This window comes from Hyperolius riggenbachi, chromosome 2 (genome assembly GCF_040937935.1).
Source record: "Hyperolius riggenbachi isolate aHypRig1 chromosome 2, aHypRig1.pri, whole genome shotgun sequence".
In the NCBI taxonomy this organism is placed as follows: domain Eukaryota; kingdom Metazoa; phylum Chordata; class Amphibia; order Anura; family Hyperoliidae; genus Hyperolius; species Hyperolius riggenbachi.
The window spans coordinates 159030579-159045858 of NC_090647.1; the positions used below are offsets into that span (position 1 = coordinate 159030579).

Consider the following 15280-nt stretch of genomic DNA (forward strand, 5'->3'; position numbering starts at 1 on the left):
GCATTTTTTTTTCCGTTTTGCATCTATCACTATTTACAAGTTTAAAATAAAAAAAAAAATATAGAAGTATTTCATCTTTACATTGATATTTAAAAAGTTTTTTTTTTTTTTTTTTATATTAAACATTTTATTTGGGTAGTTTTGGGAGGGTGGGATGTAAACAAGTGATTTATAATATAAATGTGTGTTTGAATTTTTTTTTTTTTTTACCTTTAGTTGTAGTTTTACTTTTTGGCCACAAGATGGCGGCCATGAGTTTGTTTACATGATGTCACTCTAAGCGTAACACACGCTTAGAGCGACGCATGGGGTACGTTCCGAGAGAAGCTGTCGCTTTTTCAGCGGGGGAGAGGAATCAGTGATCGGGCACCATAGCCCGATTCACTGATTGCCTGGCTAACGAACCGCGGGCCGGGAGCGCGCATGCGCAATCGGCCGCGGTAGCGCGCATGGTTCCTGGACGTAGTTTCTACGGCCAGGAACCAAAATAGGTTAATAATAATATTATTCCTGCAGCATATTCTGTGACATGTCACATCTGAATGGTTGCGTGATGTGACGTGTCACGGATATTTTAATGTTTGGTGTAATGTGTCACTGCCTGAAAAAGGTTGGGAACCACTGCCATAGGTGCTATTTAAATTTCCATAGGAGATTTATAGTATTCTGTACCTAAAAATATTCATCTTTATTGAATATGCAACGAACTTGTAAACCTAATTATCTGTAGTTTTACACTATGATATAACACCATTTATACTTGCTTTGTTTTACGTGTGTGTGTGTGTGTGTGTGTGTGTGTGTGTGTGTGTGTGTGTGTGTGTGTGTGTGTGTGTGTGTGTGTGTGTGTGTGTGTGTGTGTGTGTGTGTGTGTGTGTGTGTGTGTGTGTGTGTGTGTGTGTGTGTGTGTGTGTGTGTGTTTTATCCAGATATCATGTAAGGACTTACCTATCACACACCTGCGTGTGTGATTGGCAGAAATGTGTTATGTTTTGTAAACATTTTCTTTTTGAAAATCAATAAAAAGAATTGTTAAAAAAAAAAAAAAAATCAATCCAGTAGTACAAAACACAGCAGTATAGGAGAGAGAGTAAAGCATGTATGGAGGTCGACAGCTGTTTCGCACTCACTCAAATGAAGTGAGTGTGAAACAGCTCCATACATGCTTTACTCGCTCTCCTTTGCTGCTGTGTTTTGTACTACTGGATTGATTTTTAAAGGTATTCAATAAATTGGCATTTTAATTGGAAGTGCCCAGCCGCTTTCTTCTACCAAGTAACAGGACAATTATGTGTCCTTTGTGAAACTAAGATATTGTTCACTTTCAACCACATGGTCTCAAAATAGTGGTTTTGTATTTCTGTATCCATAAGCTGGACCAAGGATCTTATCTTGTAGCATTACTAAGCTGTGAACAGTAACTCGTTTTGCTCTTTGGTTAGGGAACCACAATAATAAAATAACAGTTGGTTGTTATTGGTCCAACAATAAGGACTGCAACAATGTTGGTGGACACTTCTACATCAGCTAGATTTTCACTGAGACAAAAACTATTGTCTTGGGTGAAGAAAAGAGTGTGTGTGCACATAGTTTTAACAAGTGAGTGGCCAGAAACACCTAAAATACTGCAATAAATATATATAAGAAAAATAACACCTCACTGTGATAGATTTCTGAAGAGTTAGTACAACATATAAAATCAGATAGAACAACTAAAAAGGAGTTAAAGAGAAACTCCAACCAAGAATTGAACTTTTTCCCAATCAGTAGCTGATACCCCATTTTACATGAGAAAGACAATGATTTTCACAAACAGACCATCAGGGGGCGCTGTGTGACTGATTTTGTGCTGAAACCCCTCCCACAAGAGGCTCTGAATACCGCGGTACTGCTGGCAAACTGCCACAATGTACAGAGACAGGAAATAGCTGTTATTAGCTGTCTGTAACAGACAGAGCAGCTAGAGATAGCTAAATAACCTGCCCACAGTAACAATGTCACCATGTAATACATGTCAGAATGTGAATCTGGGAGAGGAAAGATTTTACAATGAGCAAACACTGACTAAATCATTTATACATAATTATGGTAAAAAATGAAGCACTTTTTTTACTACATTATTTTCACTGGAGTTCCTCTTTAAACGCCTTTCAACTTACATCAATGCATCGGTACAACTTGGACAGGCACACTAGGGTTCTCCTGACAGTAGGGTACCACATGCCATGCAGGTCCGCAGGTGAAATCGTATTCTGAGCTCTTAAGCCTAGGGATTCTGATGAGCCTAAAACAAAAATGATATTTTCACTACCATGTGTATTAATCATGGATTTTTAAACATGGGAAGTTTACAGCACACCAAGAAGTGCAAAAGGGGAGTAATAAGACTAGTGGACTAGGATAAAAATGTAATACAAACATTCCTCTCTCTATTGTTCACAAACAGAATATCCCTTAATCAATAAGAAACCTAAGCCCAATCTACACGATACGATTATTTGTACGATTCGATTACGATTCTATTTACAATCTGATTAAATCCAACATGTCCGATCAGGATTCGAATCAATTCAATATGATTTGCCATTGCAAAACAATGGCAAATCAAATTGAATCGAATCCCGGACATGTCGGATTTAATCGGATCGTAAATAGAATCGTAATCGAATCGTACAAAGAATCATATCGTGTAGATTGGGCTTTACATTTGGAAGAGATTACTAATTAACAAAGGTAATTAGGATGGTCTTCCAGAACATAACGTCTCTTGGCTATTACCTGCAATAGAAGGTATACGTTTCATATAATATCACTTGCATTAGACAGGTTAATCTCTTCTCTCCCTGCACTGCTTATCACGTGACTGCAGAATGCTGGTAACTGTTTAGCAACATTAACATGAAGCCCCCATCCCCAGTCCTTACAATTCATAGGTGAGGAGTGTGATACTACTACAACAAAGGGATTGAAAACCCTGTTAAAAGATATTATAAATTCTTAATTAAAAGAGATTCTGTGAAAAAAATAACCAGAAAATATTGTGTGTTTAAAATAAAATGTTTCTTTTATTGATTAAATAAAATGGTGTTTAATGTCAAGACAATTCTTGTATATTTACAATTTTATTTTCATTATATTGACATTTTGGAAATGTATTCTGAGCACACCTTTGTTTGCAACAAAGTCAATGTGTGTAAATCCCCACACCGTGCACAAATGTTTCCTGTGCCCGTGTTGACAGTTTGAGGTTTCTGTCTGTGAAAAAGATTTTTTATTAACGGAGGTCTAATAAACCTGTTTAAAAAATGCAGAGACTGGTCACTTTGCAGCCAACAGCAAGGAATCTGTCGTGCAGAATCTTCCCAGAGAGATTCAGTCTGTGCCTTCTCACTTAGGGCCCTTTTCCACTAGCAATCGCTAGCGTTCACGCTGAACGCTAGCGATTGCTGAATTGCAATTAGCGGCGATTCCCCGACATTCGCAGCCGCGATTTTGCTATGCTATGCACTGCATAGCAAAATCGCGGCAAATATCGCTCCGCCGCGCGTTCGCGTTCCCGACAAAAACGAATCGCGGTAGTGGAAATGACCTACCGCGATTCCTATGTTAAAAAGCAAACCGTAGCGATTGTAAAATCGCTAGCGGTTTGCGTTTTTGCGATTCAGCCAGCGCAAACGCGCTGGTGGAAAAGGGCCCTTAATGTTTGTACAGCAGAACAGAAAACAAACATTCTAAAGCAGAATACTTCCTGTAAACATCTGCTTCTGGTCATATCATACATTCAAGACTGAACTTTCAGCTGCAGAAGCCTCATTTAACATAAACAAGTAACATTTGAACATGTTGATGTGCCTGAAGGACTCACATTTGTCACACAAGAAAATATAAAAAATGTAATTAAAAGTCACCAGTGTGCAGCAATAACTGCAGCTACGAGTGTTATGATGACCGTTTCTCACTCCTGCAAATTGACTTGAAGGAGAGGACATTCAGCTAATTGCTACATACAGAACAGCTCCAGCTTGATGTTGATTTTTTTTTTTTTTCCAGATAACCCCTCACTTTAGATCTTTCCTTAACATTTCAATAGGATTAAGGTCAGGACTTTGACCTGGCCATTCCAGAACATCCACCCTTTATTGATCTTTAACCATTGTTTGTGTGTTTAGGATTGTCGTCTTCCCGAATGACCACTGCCTCTAGAGCAGGGCTTTTCAACCTGTGGTATGTGGACCACCGGTTGTACTTTGCTGTTGGTCAGGTGGTACGGTCCAAGTTTGCCTGCTACTTAATTGCCGCTTGTCCTGATCCCGTCCTACCTCCACATAGTTCGACTACCTCTCGCTCGCTTCTTGCTGTACTGCCCTGCCGTCACTGTGCACCGTTTGCCTGGCTCTCTTCACTGCAGCCAGGTTACCACTGACCTGAGGTTTGAACTATTCCGCAGGGCAGCACAGGGAGGCGCAAGCAAGGGGGAGCCATACTTTGTGGTGAGTCACTGCCCAGCTCTCTGGTGGTGGGGGGAGGCTACCTATATTGAAGCAGGGAAGGGAAGGAGGAACTGGTTAGGCTATCTATATTGGCAATCTACCTACAGACTGCTAATAATGGCAATCTAATTTTAATCCTTTTCCCCACCAATGCCCTCCGCTATTCCCCTTCCATATGCACCCCCCCCCCCATCATTTTCTTAACCCATTCAGGTTCCGTGGTTTTCACGAGAGAAATGTTCACCTCCCATTCATTAGCCTATAACTTTATCACTACTTATCACAATGAACTGATCTATATCTTGTTTTTTCCGCCACCAATTAGGCTTTCTTTGGGGGGTACATTTTGCTAAGAGCCACTTTACTGTAAACGCATTTTAACAGGAAGAATAAGAAAAAAATGGAAAAATTCATTATTTCTCAGTTTTCAGCCATTATAGTTTTAAAATAATACATGCCTCCATAATTAAAACTCACGTATTGTATATGCCCATATGTCCCGGTTATTACACCGTTAAAATTATGTCCCTATCACAATGCATGGCGACAATATTTTATTTGGAAATAAAGGTGCATTTTTTCCATTTTGCATCTATCACTATTAACAAGTTTAAAATAAAAAAAATATAGAAATATTGAATCTTTACATTGATATTTAAAAAGTTTAGACCCTTAGGTAAATATTTACATTTTTTTTTTTTTATTGTAATGGTTTTTTTTATTTATAGTAAACATTTTATTTGGGTAGTTTTGGGAGGGTGGGGGGTAAACAATAGATTTATAATGTAAATGTGTGTTGATTTTAATTTATTTTCATTTTCAGGTGTAGTATTACTTTTTGGCCACAAGATGGCGGCCATGAGTTTGTTTACATGACGTCACTCTAAGCGTAACACACGCTTAGAGTGGTGCATCAGGAAGGGAACGGCCAGAAAAGGCGCAGCTTCCGAGAGAAGCTGTCGCTTTTTCAGCGGGGGAGAGGAATCAGTGATCGGGCTTCATAGCCCGATATATTGATTCCCTGACTACCGAATCCGCGGCCAGGAGTGCGCGTGCACGCGCGCGATCGGCCGCGGGGGCGCGCGGTAGCGCACATGGTTTCTGGACGTAGTTTCTACGTCCAGAAACCAAAATAGGTTAAAGTATGCCTGTAAGGAAAAAAGTGCCTCTGGATCCTAAAGAGGTATTCCCCTTCCTCCTCAGCGGGGATCCAGCGCTGGAACCCCTTCGAAGATCTCCTTGTTGGGGTGAGTGCATGCACAGTAGCAGCTCTCCACTCAGGCTCCGGTGGAAACAGGTCAGATCTACTGCGCAGGCACACTGGTGGTACTTGAAATTTTTCAGGCAATAAAAGTGCAGTGTTATCCCCAGAAATTTTTTTCAGCCGGGTGGCATGAAAAAGTAGCCGGGTGGGGAAGTAAGGTCACGCTGGGTGGAGAAGGAGGGTCACACTGGGGGGGAAGGGTGTGTGTGTGTAGAGGATCCCAATAAGTTTAAGGTGGGGTGTTTCGATCACCCTGGGTAATACTAGGTGTGGGAGAAGATTGTGCCGAGTGCTACTGGATGTGGAGGTAGTATCACTAAAAGCTATTAGGTGGGGAGGGAGATCTCACTCTGGGTGCAGCTGATGTGGGTGAGGGGTTCATACTAGATGCCTCACACTGTGTGATGCTAGTGGACTGGGGGTAAATACTGGCTGCTGCTAATGGACATGGGAGCATCTCCCTTTGGGTAACATGGAGGTGGTCACACAGTGATGCTGATGGGGGGTGCTGGTGGACAAGGGAATCTCAGACTATGATAGGAGAGAAAGAAAATATATATTTATATAATCTATCAGCTCCTCCCCAGCTTGCACAGGCAGAGCAGACCATTAGAGTCCAGGGCATATTCACTTATGAAGGATTGCAGTCTGGAGACACATGACTCTCTCTTTACAAGCAAACATATGGAACAATAAGAGAGTTCTGTGCTTCCACTGGCTCTCACCAGGTTATGGCTGCAGTTTACACTTCGGCTCACTCCAAAGACAGCATTCCATCCCTCACTGCTATAAAACACAGCGCACCACACTGCTTCGTCCTGCTGTCAGCTCTGCTATGACTCCAACACGTTTCTCCCCTGTGCTATGAATCACAGCCCACACTACTCAGTTTTGCTTTATGCACTGAAGTTCGTGCATATAAATGAACTTTCATCCTCAGCCGGTCAATGAGTGTACTCTGCCTCTAGTCTCTGCCCAGTACGTCCATGCACAGATTACACAAAGTCATGAGCCTCTGAGTCTGCAGTGACCGTCGGCAGCAAGTGCTATGGTCACGCTTCTTACCATGCGCTGAGCCAATCAGTGCACAAGCTCGCCGGGAAGCGTGAGATCTTGTGTGCAGAGGTGAAGAAGCACATCCTGACAGCCGGGCTCTTGTCAGCAAAGAGCTCGGCTCACAGTGACAGCGGTTTCATCAGCAGGGCGGTAATTTATTCTACCTGGGCGCTCCGCCCGACTGATTGATCCTGGGGAGAGCACTGAAGTGGTACAATTAGTGAAAAGGTTGAAAGCCCTGCTCTAGAGATTCAATTCATGGACAGATGTCTTGACATCTTCCTTTAGAATTCTCTGGAATAGTTCAGAATACATTGTTCCATTATTGATGGAAAGCCATCAATGCACAGATGCAGAAAAACAGGCTAGAACACTTCAACTACCATGTTTCGCTGATGGGATAAGGTTCTTTAGGTAGCCATACAATTAACAATTTTTGGTTTCAAGACGATTAGATCATTCGATCAAGTCTGCTAGAAAATCGATCCGACAAAATTGCTGGCCCGCTTGATTATTAGATTGATTTTTGTCTGAAATCAAATGTATTGGTCGATCGTACCAAATGGAAGATATTGATCGATGGTGGGTCGGGATCGGCAGCAGACAGACAACCCATAGTGCACTGCATAGAACAATGCTATGCTGTGGTTCAATAGATTTTTAATGGATTCATGCTGAAATCTATTACAAAACTATGTGCAGTGGTTGGAAAGATTTGATCAGATAGACCTCTCTTTGATCAAATTATGAACTGAGAGGGATCCATCTTTCAGCCACATTGAGTAGTGCATGGCTAGCCTTACAGTACGCTGAAACACAGTGGTTTTCTTCTTCAAACGAAATGTTCTTCAATTCAGCCAATCACATTCATATAAAATATAGAACATGTAGGGTATGTACATTTTCAAGCATTACTATACACCTCTAATATGCCAAAATGCCATTTTAATGGAAAGATAAAACCACAGTACATTTTGAATCCATAAATCTTCTAAGATTCTATCTTCTATAAACCACTTCAACACTGTCCCTTTCTTCTTTAGCAGAAGTCCATGCATCTATAACACATTGGCTTTGTAAAGTCTATATGAAACCTCAACACCATTTTGAGTGGACTTGGCGTCAAAAAAGGTTTCATTTAGTATTCTAAATGGCTTCTGCTAAATTCTGTGAACATGGTTCAAAGACCCAAGAATTGTATGCAAACATACCCAGCCGTTCTTAGCCACTCATTTAAACCTGTATACAATTCTCTAGAAAAGAAAGCCAAGCAATCTTTCTGCAGCAAGAAGCCCTTCATATGCTAGTCTGATGATTAATTTCTGAACCACAAACAGCAATTTACACTTCAGCTATTCTGAGGAACCATTTTAAAATGCCATTACCATGGAAACTGCACATCAAACTTTATTTCACCACAAGTACACTGTAGACATACTGATAAATAGCCTTTATGAAATATTTCCATCTTCCTATGAAGGAGATGAGGTTGAAACGGCTTATGATTTCTATAGTGGGATTTTTTTCCCTTATGAAGTAGTCTTGAGTGTTTCTGACAGCAAAAAAATATACAGAAAAACAATAAATTTGGCAGGGCTGAGATTGCTCAAGCCAATTATTACCAGTTTCACAGCTAAAATAAAAATTCCATACAAACTGCAAAATAACAGTAAAAGGAAAAAAATATTTTGTGCCTACAATCAGACATAATAGCACAGCTACTTTGTTTAAAGGTCAATACCAGATTAAAACAATGCTCTTTCCTCCAGTCTTGTGATTTGCTGCATCATTCTCTTACGGTAAATCAGCATCTACAGCATTACATGTCAAACTCTGGGCCGTGGGCCAAATCTGGCCCTCCGAGCCATAAAATTTGGCCCCAAAGTGGTTTCCCCCCTTAGCATTAGGTTTGGCCCACTCTAGTACACCAGGGAAGCTATATTGGAGGTGAAGCCCTAGAATACCAGGGAAATCATATGGAGGAGGTAGGGGGAAAGCACTAAACACTAGGGAACTGTATAGGGGAGGGTGGGGGCCACTAGCCACCAGGGAAATACATAGGGGTTGGAGAGGGCCATTAGGAACCAGGGAACTTCATAAGGGAGAGAGGGTGGCCAGCAGACATTGAGGTTGGCCTGCGACTTGGTCCCCAGTTTACAATTCCGGCCCACTTTGAATTTGAGTTTGACACCCCTGATCTACAGAAACAACATTTTTGACTGGTCAAATGGTTAATCATCTGCTGCAAAAAAACAGAAGCACCCACCACCACCTATGCCTCTTCTCACAGGGTATGTGCTTCATCAATTGCAGCTTGCATGTTTGTTACACTATTGCACACTTGTACCTACAATGTTACGACATTAAATTGACCACCTGCAGCAGTGCCAGCTTCCATCTTTCTTCATCTATTTGTTTGCATCACTGTCAGCTTGAGCACGCATCAGTGGGTGTCCAGGAAATAAGGAGGAGGCATACTTGAAAAGAACCTCACACGTCTACTGCATGATCTGCATTGAGTGGTATTATCCTGTAGTGCCAACTTTTTGCTCTCTTTTACTTGCAAAAAAACAGAAGATGACTCACTTGGAAAAAGTTTTTTATAGGCCTCCAGGACAGGTACTCAGTGAGATGAAGATATGGCGTACTTGTGAAGGCCCTTGGAAAAGAAAACCTGGAGCCAACCTGGTGTATTACCTTTGGGGAGATTGGTAATAGATTTAAAAAAAAAAAAAAAAAAAGAAGAGGTACTCACGGTAAAAATAAATAAAGGGTGACCTGAGGGGGCGACCAACCACAAGCAGGTGAAAAGTATGAACTAGACCAGATTTGGATTTTAAAATAGACCTGAACTCCTGCACAAGACAGAAGGAAAACCGAAAGAAATGCACCCTGTATGTATTTAGAGAATTTAGCCTGTCTAATTCCCCTTTATCTGTGACTAATCTCAGCTTTAATTTGATCATTCACCTGTGTCAGCTGACTGTCACGACAGAGAGCTAATTGTTAAACACAGGATGTTAACACCATGTCTGCTTCCATGAAAGCAGGAAGTACAAACACTGCAGATTTATTTTAGGATTTGTATCAGCTGTAACAAAGAAATGTTTTTTTCTTTAAAGGTTATTATGCTGTTGCTTATCTTTTAGAGCAGAGAGGAAGTTTTGAGTTCAGTTACCCTTTAAGGGAGTATGCCAGCAAGCAAAAATTGGTAGAACTCCCTATAAGTGAATGTAACAAATGTATGCAACAAAACTAAATTGTATACTTTACCAGATAGTCTAAAGCCTGGTACACACATCCCATTTTCATTGGCCAACCATTGCCCAATTTTACCACTTTCATGTACTATGAGAACTTACCTGCAGTCTGCTCATAGTATTCAAAATATGTAGTCCCTCATACCACGAGGAGGTGGTAAAATGGTCTAGTCATTGGTCAAATATAGGTTGGGAACCCGGGGATGAGTAGAGCCATAAGTCTTCATCAGATCCCAGGCTGCTGGAATTCTTCACGGTTTCTCTAATAACATTGACATTAGGGAGGGGATAACATGATCTTCTGAGCTAGTATGGTGTTTCCAGGGTCAGTTTTGCATTGAACTTTCTGATCTTCCATTTATCAGCCCCAATGGCACACTATGGCCTCCCAATAGTGTTGCTAAGGACACCCCGTCTCCACCAAAATGATAGATTGGAGCAGGGGCTGGAGGTATTAGAACTGACTGACAGTGCACAGGGCTACAGTGACACAGCCACTGCACACTGAAGAGAAAGCCCGGGACTGACAGCCACACGTTGCACACAGACTGACTGAGTAGCTGCTCTAGGCTTGGAACAGACTGGTGCGGACAGGCACAGCACATCCTACAGACCACTACTGGTCTGTAGTCTGGAGGTTGATAACCTCTGCAGTATTGGATACTGGATGCCTGCTTAAAGCAGTATGATCAGCCATACTATGCCGGGGAGAAAAACACATATATAAGTAGATAAATACTTGAGCTACTTGCATAACACATGTATTATACTGTTCACGGTTTGATTTCAGTGAATGTTATATAGTAAATGACGAGAATTCTGTTCCTGGTGGGGGCCATGTCTTTTGCCCACAGTTGAGGCTAACTCATGATGTCATTTCTGCCCTTTATTTTTTTTCTTGTCTCCTCCAATCGCTGAGTCGCCTCAGCCTTGCTTGTAAACACAAATGAGTAGGGGATTAGGTTTCAGATAAGCAGCTGGCAGGGAAATAAAGGGAAGAGGAGGAATAGATTATAGATAAAAAGAACCCCCAGCATGCAATTCTTTGGCACGCACTACTAAAGGGCCAGTGCTCCTTAAGTATGTGATAACTCCAAATCATAACAGCTGAAAAAGTTTTGAAAGTTTTGAATGCAGGAATAGCATCTTTATCACTTAACCCCCTTGGCGGTACAATAAATCCGCCAGGGGGCAGCGCAGAACTTTTTTAAAAAAATTTTTTTAAAGCATGTAGCTAGCCTAGCGCTAGCTACATGCTTCCCCCCTCCCTTCGCTACCCCTCCCACCCTTCCGATCGCCGCCGGTGCTTTTACCCTGCAGGGAATCCCGTTCTGAACGGGATTCCCTGTATGGGCTTCCCTGTCGCCATGGCAACGATCGTGATGACGTCACGGACGTCATCGACGTCCTGACATCAGCGGGTATCCCGATCCACCCCTCAGTGCTGCCTGGCACAGATTGGCCAGGCAGCGCAGGGGTCTCGTGGGGGGGGATGGCGGCGCGGCGGATAGCGGCGAATCGGTGGGTGGTAGTGGCGATCGTTACGCACACGCAGCTAGCAAAGTACTAGCTGCGTGTAGCAAAAAAAAAAAAATATGTAAAGCGGCCCAGCAGGGCCTGAGCGGCACCCTCCGGCGGCATACCCAGTGTCCAGCACGGGGTTACCGCTAAGGAGGTTAATACACTCAGACCAGTTGCTGTTGAAATTTGATTTTTATGGTGACGATACCACTTTAAGTAGTCTACAAACCCAATACACAAATGATCCAAGCGTACTGTATGGTTGAAAAGGATGAGACAGAATGCTCTGCCATAGACAAGATCTCCACCAGAAATTGTAAGAGTTTGGGGGACTCGGCTTTAGTGACGGACACTCTTCAAGTTGGTATCTAGTAGCTCCCACAGGAGAGAATCTTTTACACTTTGAGGTAAACTATTAACTGCTCCAAGGGAACTGATTAATTTGTTCTGTCAGCATTAGCCAGTTCTAGAGTGTTCTTATATGCATTAATGCCCATTTAAATGGCCATACTGCCCAACCTATCTATTACTGCCCTGCCAGTCTGAGTTTACCACATTGTGTGTGGGTAAATGAAAGCAGCAGTAAGCGTAAGGCTTGCCACTGCTATGTAGCTTATTATATGTAAACCGTATGTATGAAACTGATTGAGAAAATAAATTCCAGCTTCGATTGCAGATTATTTTCACGTGCTGCTGAATATCAATACAGCAAATCCCTCAAAGCGGATATACGCAGGTTGATAAGTGTGTCAATTAGACAATGATTGATTACTATGCCACTGAAAAATCCTAGTTTAACTAGCAATCAATCCATTGTAGCTTGGAATTCCTGCTAATTAAATCTGATCCCAAAAATGTCAATTTCAGTCATGAGTTATTGGTTCAGAAATTCTTTGGGATTCTTTGCGATTGAGTACAGTACAGTTTTAGTCACTAGTTAAAGAGTAACTGTCAGGCTGCAAAAGCTAATTAAAACCTCTATTCTCCTGTGTTAAACAGTTTAGAAGGAAGCCAAAAAGGCAATACTGAAGTTAAAAATCTCTGTTACTTTTGATGTGTGCTGAACAGCAAGGCTGTTATTCCCAAGCTCTTAAAAGGACAAGAGGCCGCATAACATACTGCAAAGTATTCTGGGGCTGCTTCTTCCCACCTTGGGTCCTCCCCTCGGCTGCTAGTGAGAAGTTACAGGCTCATGTTACAGCAGTTTGTAATGCAGCCCAGCTCACAGCACTGAAAAATCACAGGGCAGAGTATACTGCATGAGTCCGCTATTGTTCCTAGCCACATGGCTAATTAATATTCACTGCACAGTAGTGTTGTCCATTAGGATCTTTTTTGTGAGTGGAATCATCAGGAAGCAGGCAGGACATGACGACACATTTGGCTTCATAGGAGACAGACAAGCATGGAACCTGCCATGAGCTGTCAGGAGCATCATTCTCTGCAAATACTATATAAAAATTCTGTGAAATCCAAACGTGGACAGTGAAATGCATATGTAATGTAAGTACAGCCAATATTTAGGTACTGATATATGTGTTTTTTTTTCCTCTGAGATCTTATACCTAACAGCTCCTCTTTAAAAGTAAAAAGTATTGAGTGAGGATTGCCCATTGCAGGCTAACTCGTTAGACAGGAAAAAAAAAAACAACAACTTTCAAACTGGTATAGCTTTTGTCTTCAGTATACTGAACGTTAAGGACCAACTAGAACCAAAAAGACATTTAATCATCCTTTTTGCTTCTATATGTGATTTATATTCAGTTACCGTGACACCTATTACAATCTAATGTTCCAGAATGAAGCAGGCACACCATCAATCACTTCTTTGGGGTGCTTGATAAAGTGGTATAGGCAGTACCCCAGTCAAAGTCAATCCATAGATATCATCAGCACACCACGGATTACAGCACACACTTTAATGTGCCAGTTTCCACAATATATTCCAACAAATGGTTTCTGAGGCCACACAGGGTCCCCCTTTATCAAGGCATGTGGTTTACCCCCAATTAGAAACAAACAAAACCTTTTCAAATCAAAGGGCAGCATGGTGGCGTAGTGGTTAACGCTCTCGCCTTGCAGCACTAGGTCCCCGGTTCGAATCCCAGTCAGGTCAACATCTGCAAGGAGTTTGTATGTTCTCCCCGTGTCTGTGTGGGTTTCCTCTCACATCCCAAAAACATACAGATAAGTTAATTGGCTTTCCCCTAAATTGGCCCTAGACTATGATACATGCACTACATCATACATACATAGACATATGACTATGGTAGGGACTAGATTGTGAGCCCCTCTGAGGGACAGTTAGTGACAAGACAATATACTCTGTACAGCGCTGCGTAATATGTCGGCGCTATATAAATACTTAAATAAAGATAAATAAATAAAAACAAATCTTTGACAACTACTTCAAATAAGCAAAACATGCTGAAAAAAGCGCATTCACTTGCATTTAAGCCAATGTAAAGCGCATGGGTCCGCTTAAAAAAAGGAGCACTGAAACGCATCACACACATCAATGCATGCATTTTTTATCATACGCTTAAAGGGATACTGTAGGGGGGGGGGGGGGGGGGGTCAGGGGAAAATTAGTTGAAGTTACCCAGGGCTTCTAATGGTCCCCCACAGACATCCTGTGCCCACGCAGCCACTCCCCAACGCTCCGGCCCCGCCTCTTGTTCACTTCTGGAATTTCAGACTTTAAAGTCTGAAAACCACTGCACCTGCGTTGCAGTGTCCTCACTCCCGCTGATGGCACCAGGAGCGTACTGCGCAGGCCCAGTATGGTCAGTGCCTGCGCCGTGTGCTCCTGGTGACATCAGCGGGAGCGAGGACACGGCAACGCAGGCGCAGTGGTTTTCAGACTTTAAAGTCTGAAATTCCAGAAATGAACCGGAGGTGGGGCCGGAGCATTGGGGAGTGGCTGCGCAGGCACAGGATGTCTGCAGGGGACCATTAGAAGCCCTGGGTAACTTCAACTCATTTTACCCCGACCCCCCCCCCCCCCTACAGTATCCCTTTAACTGTGTTTCTGAACGCACCCAAAGTGAACGAGGCCTTAGGCCACATACACATCAGACCATAGTCTTTTGAAAATGAAAGATCACAGACCAATTTTACCCCCTTCCATGTAGTATGAGAGCCATACTCTACACAGTCTATTCTATGGAGCTGAACTCCCCCATCAGAAAAAAATCTTTGCAAGATGCTGCACACACAGATGCTGTACAGACACAAAAGATCAGTATCTGCAAAAGATCTGTTCCTGCCAAATATCCGTTGTTGCAAATTGCATTCATAGTCTATGATATCTGCAGATCCTCATACACACCTTGTTTAACTGACATTCATCTGCGGATTAGATCCACCAGGATGGATTTTCAGATCTGCAGATGATTGTCTGATCTGCAGATGAATGTCTGTTAAACAAGGTGTGTATGATGATCTGCAGATCTCATAGACTATGAATGCATTTTGCAGGAACGGATCTTTGGCAGGAACAGATCTTTTGCAGATACTGATCTTTTGTGTCTGTGCAGCATCTCTGTGTGCAGCATCTTGCAAAGATTTTTTTCTGATGGGGAGTTCAGCTCCATAGAAAAGACTGTGTAGAGTATGGCTCTCATACTACATGAAGGGTGGTAAGATTGGTCTGTGATCTTTCATTTTCCAAAGACTATAGTCTGATG

At 42.2% G+C, this 15280-nt stretch overlaps 1 protein-coding gene across 1 annotated transcript in view; it reads right to left on the bottom strand.

Annotated features, from left to right (window-relative positions):
- The window catches only part of COG3 (component of oligomeric golgi complex 3), a 127378-nt gene that overhangs the window by 70747 nt on the left and 41351 nt on the right, over positions 1-15280 (bottom strand). The window contains 1 exon segment of the mRNA XM_068267753.1: positions 2160-2284. Within this exon segment, the coding sequence (XP_068123854.1) occupies positions 2160-2284 (125 nt within the window).